At 40.1% G+C, this 4,703-nt stretch overlaps 1 protein-coding gene across 1 annotated transcript; it reads left to right on the plus strand.

The window, feature by feature from the left end:
- Positions 1–2,723: 2,723 nt before the first annotated feature.
- Positions 2,724–4,207, plus strand: LOC149540819 (2-methylene-furan-3-one reductase-like). The gene is made up of 3 exons (XM_089801899.1): positions 2,724–2,959; positions 3,069–3,552; positions 3,746–4,207. The coding sequence occupies exons 1-3, from the start codon at positions 2,777–2,779 to the stop codon at positions 4,021–4,023; spliced, it is 945 nt and encodes a 314-aa protein (XP_089658025.1). The 5' UTR covers positions 2,724–2,776; the 3' UTR covers positions 4,024–4,207.
- The last annotated feature ends 496 nt before the right edge of the window (positions 4,208–4,703 follow it).

The raw sequence follows: 4,703 nt of genomic DNA on the forward strand, positions 1-4,703 counted from the left end.
GTTTTGTCCTGGTTGCTCTACTAGATGATCTTCCAACAGTCCCACAGGCACCAACATCTAGTTCCACCCCCCCCTCTTCTTTTTCTGAACCTCCCATTCCCCATTATCTCCATCTTGTGGTGAGGTAGGGCTAAGCTCCTTTTCAGCCTTATCAATGCTTGCCATAACTTTTGCTGCAATCTTCGCTAGGGAGGCATTAACCATCTTTAATGGGGTACAAACTCTCTCTTGAGTATCACATCCTGTGGCCATAATTTCCTGCTGGCTGGCACCACCCAGATTTGCTAGGGATCCAGGAAGAGGGTGGCACACCTCTATTTCACCTTCCTCCAACAACTCACCATCCTTAGTCCCCTCCCTGGGTGGACTCAATAGTTCCTCTAAATCCCTTCTAAAGGGGTATTCATCTATTTTCGTCTTATCCTCCACAGCTTCCTCATCCCCCGGGACCTTATTTTTGTCTAGCATGGAAAGTGCTGAGGGAATCTCCATAGTATGAATATCAGCGGACTCCACCACCTTTATAGGGGCTTCTAAAGATTCTCCTAATATTTCCATAACAATCCCTGGAGAACCCTCCTTCTGTTTGTCCTTCCGCATTTGGGCCTTATAATTGACAAAAAGGTGTCCAAATTGACTACATTTTTGGCAGAACAGGTCCGCATTCTCATATTCTATAGGCTGGACTTTCTCTCCCCATTTGGTCTTTAGTGTAACCACCGTAGGGAGTGCTCGATTCAAGACGACATTCACACAGAACCTTGCGTAAACTAGTCATGTTTTTTGCATAGCCACCTTGTCCGCCATGAGAAAATGACCAAAAGGATTCCCCACCCACCTTAGGATCTTATCATCCCAAAATTCAAGGGGCAGTCTAGGTAATCTAACCCAGACTGGGGCAATTTTATTCAACTCTACACTAGCATCAAAGCCCGAATGCCATTTTGTTAGGGCAAGATAGTGCTTCCCATAATACCAAGTACCAGAGAGAATGAGGTTAATATCCTCCTCCGTAGTGAACTTAAAACAAAAGAGGCCATTAGGCATTGCAGAAACACCAACACTACTCCTAACCTTCCATTTTTGACTCACCCATTTACGCACCATCTCTATGGTGGGTCTAAATGCCACAAATCTACCCACTACACAAAGTTTAAGGCCAGATGTCACATTATCCACCAAACTATCAGGGAGGGAGATCACTGGTCCATCTTGGCCATGGGCAATCTTGGGATCCTCCGCAGGGATGTTAACCATCGAGGAGCCCACAAGCGCATCCTTCCAACCCGTCAGGGTTCCATCTGCCTACATCTGACCATTCTCCAAAAGACAACTAGCAGGGCCTCCATTATCCAAAGTTCTGTGTCGACAACCTTCCCATCAACCCTTATGGACCCACAACCATCCCACTTGTCCTCCAAGTCACTGCACATCGCAAGCACGAGTTGTAGGTCCAGGCAAGGTGGTGGATCCAGAGGCTTAGGGCTCTCCATCATTCAAAATTCAAATGCAAATTCAAAGTTGGGCAGTAAGTTGCAGAGCGAGACAAAAATTATATCCACTCAGTGATATGATTGTTAACGTAAGCATTAGTAAATGTTATTGTTTAATAATATTATAATTATAAAAATGTGTAGTAGCACATAATTAGTTAGCCATTTCAAATGCTTTGAAAAATGCACTTTTATAATCATAGGAAGAACTAGATTCATTTTTGATCTAGCATTTTGATATAAGAACTCGACTCTAAACAACAAACTAAAACGTACATCTTACCAAACTCCTTAGTATTATTTTCAAACTTTCTTTAATTTTCTAACCATGTAGTTTGCTGGATGACCCTATCCTCTAATTTTAACACAACTCTTATTGTAACTATTAATTAATTATTTTTTTTAAAAGGAAAATTTGAAATACAATGATTAAACAATTTAACAGTAAAACAGGCAATTTGGGTGCTGCATTGACAATGGCCATACAAGAAGATACGACATTTGTTGCGTTAATAATAAAAAAGATTTAGGCCCTGTTTGGTTGGGGAAGATGAATTTGTGGCATAACCAGGTTATCTTATAACCAGGTTTTCGAAAACTTGGTTTTGTGGTTTGGAAAGCCAATGGTCCGTTTGGTTGACATAGAAGATGAATATACCGTGGACCCCACAATATTATTAAAAAAACTGTCATAAAATTCAAAACCTGGTTTTAATTTCGAATTCCACCTTTTTATTGGAAGAAACATCTTCCAATTTTTTACCAAAATTGGAAGATGAAATTGAAAACATGTTATAATTTTAACCAACCAAACGCCCATGTTTTTCTGCAAAACTTGGTTTTACCCCTAATAACCCGGTTTTGGTCCTCATCTTCCAGCAACCAAATGGGGCCTCAATGATTCTGGACAATTCCGTTGCGTAAAAAATAAATCATAGAAAAGGACGATTTATCAAAAAAAAAAAAAATAATAATAATAATAATAAAAAGATGAACGTGTCTAGACCATCCTCTTGCATAAATGATTCCTTAGATTCAATGTATCTGGTCGGCTTTAACTAATTTCATTCAAAAGAAATTAATAACAATAATAATAACAAAGATAAACGTGTCTGGACCATCCTCTTATTCCTTCGATTCAATGTATCTGGTCGGCTTTAAGCTTCTGACTATGCTGGACTAATCATTTCAAGTCCAGGATTTTTACTCCGTTTTCCCCTCTGTCTTTTCATGGTGAGACTTTGTGTTGGCAAGGCAAATAGATCATCTGTTTCAGAGTAAAAATGGTGAAGGCGTGGTTTTATAGGGAGTACGGCTCCGTAGATGTCCTTCAACTTGGGGAAATCTCACTTCCGAGCTTAGGTCCAGGGCAGGTTTTGATCAAAGTTCGCGCAGCTGCTCTGAATCCCGTGGATTTCAAGATACGACAGAATGGTTTCTCCGGCACTCTGAATATCACGTTTCCTGTACACACTAAACCAAAACCTTGTTAGGGTTTCAATTTTGATTTTATACTAGGCAATTAAAATTAAAAAGTTTAACATTTTGCCTTTCTGTTTGGGCTCCGTTTCACAGGTGGTGCCTGGGGATGACGTGGCCGGGGTCGTTGCTGATGTGGGCGACGGCGTGTCCAAGTTTAAAAAGGGCGACGAAGTTTACGGTGACATTCTCGAAGCTGTGGAAGGAAACCTCAGGCAGTTGGGTACTCTGGCGGAGTACACGGTGGCAGAAGAGCACCTGCTGGCGCTCAAGCCGAGCAATTTGTCTTTCGAGGAAGCCGCCAGTTTGCCGCTTGCGCTCTTAACTGCCCTGCTGGCATTTGATACCGTTGGATTTCAAAAGGGGCAGAGCGTGTTTATCGTGGGAGGCGCAGGCGGCGTGGGAAGCCTGGCGATCCAGCTGGCGAAGAATGTATTCGAAGCTTCGAGAATCGTCTCGACTTGCAGCACGGGGAAAGTGGAGTTTGTGAAGAGCCTGGGAGCTGATATCGTGGTGGATTACACGAAGCAGAGCTACGAACAAGTCGATGAGAAATTCGACTTCGTCTTCGACACCATTGGTAGGATTTCAGATTTTTTATTTTCGTTCCGGCATATATTTTTTTATCTGGACGCGATTTTGAAGAAAGAGTTTTGATTTTTCTTTTTTCCGATACGATAGGTAGGGTTAGGGTTTTTAATTTGTTACTTCTGTTAGGGAGAGAGTCTGAGAAGGTTTTGCAGAAGAAATTAGCTATCTTTTTATTTTTCCAGGTGAGTCTTTCAAATCTCACGTGGTTGCAAAGGAAGAAGGCAAAATTTTGGACATTGCATCATTTCCGCCGCATCCGAGAGCTGAGAATGTGCGCCTGTCGCAGCCGCAGGGGAGGAATCTGGAAAGGCTGAGGGAATACATAGAGAGCGGGAAAGTGAAGGCTGTGATCGATCCGAAGAGTCCCTTCGTGTTTTCTGACGTGGTGGAGGCGTTCAAACACCTGGAGAGCGGACGAGCCAGAGGAAAGATCGTTATTTCCCCCATTATCATGGAATAGATAGCAATCGAGTGGAATATTACATCTCAGTCTTCGTGATCGCTTGAAGGCATTAGTGCTTTGCTTGAGTTATTTTTTGTTTTCGAAGTGATAGTTACCAAAAATGCGTACATATAATGTTATATTTAGATTTTATATATCCAAATGTACATATGTGTTGTATAATAAATATGTTTTAGTGTAAGATTGTGGACTTTTGTTTTATGGGGTAACTAAATTGTATGTTGATACTCTTCTTTGAATTCATCACGTGATCAATAGAATTTCATGGTTTCTTAAATTTAGTAGTTTGTTGTATATTGTTGTATAGTTTGAAAATTTTGATATATTTTAAAGTTTTTATAAATAAAAATTGAGTTCTTAATTGTTAAAAAATACGAGTAAAATTGATTTTCAAATTTGAAATTGTAAAGGAATTAAAAATATCAATTATTATTAGTTATATTACTGTGGATATCATTTAATTTGCATTGAATACATTGCAACAATCTTCGTTTTTGTTCTTTTCTCATTTTTTTCTTTCATCTTGAAGCTTCTTATGCATAGAGACAAAGGATAAATCTCTACATAGTGTTATAAATCTCCATCTTCTCCTCTTACAATTTGCATTGCTAGAATCTCACCACGTAAGTGTTTTATGTCACTAATTCACCCATTGCAACTATGCTTCCTAATACCAC

This window comes from Cupressus sempervirens, chromosome 9 (assembly GCF_028749045.1).
Source record: "Cupressus sempervirens isolate cs-2001-9-10 chromosome 9, ASM2874904v1, whole genome shotgun sequence".
Classification (NCBI taxonomy): Eukaryota; Viridiplantae; Streptophyta; class Pinopsida; order Cupressales; family Cupressaceae; genus Cupressus; species Cupressus sempervirens.

What these genes read in the sequence shown, in the direction of transcription:
- LOC149540819 (XM_089801899.1), top strand. Translation starts at nt 2,777, where the DNA reads ATGGTGAAGGCGTGGTTTTATAGGGAGTACGGCTCCGTAGATGTCCTT. An exon ending in CTCTGAATATCACGTTTCCT is followed by an intron (nt 2,960 to 3,068) that starts GTACACACTAAA and finishes TCCGTTTCACAG; the next exon opens with GTGGTGCCTGGGGATGACGT. An exon ending in CTTCGTCTTCGACACCATTG is followed by an intron (nt 3,553 to 3,745) that starts GTAGGATTTCAG and finishes TTATTTTTCCAG; the next exon opens with GTGAGTCTTTCAAATCTCAC.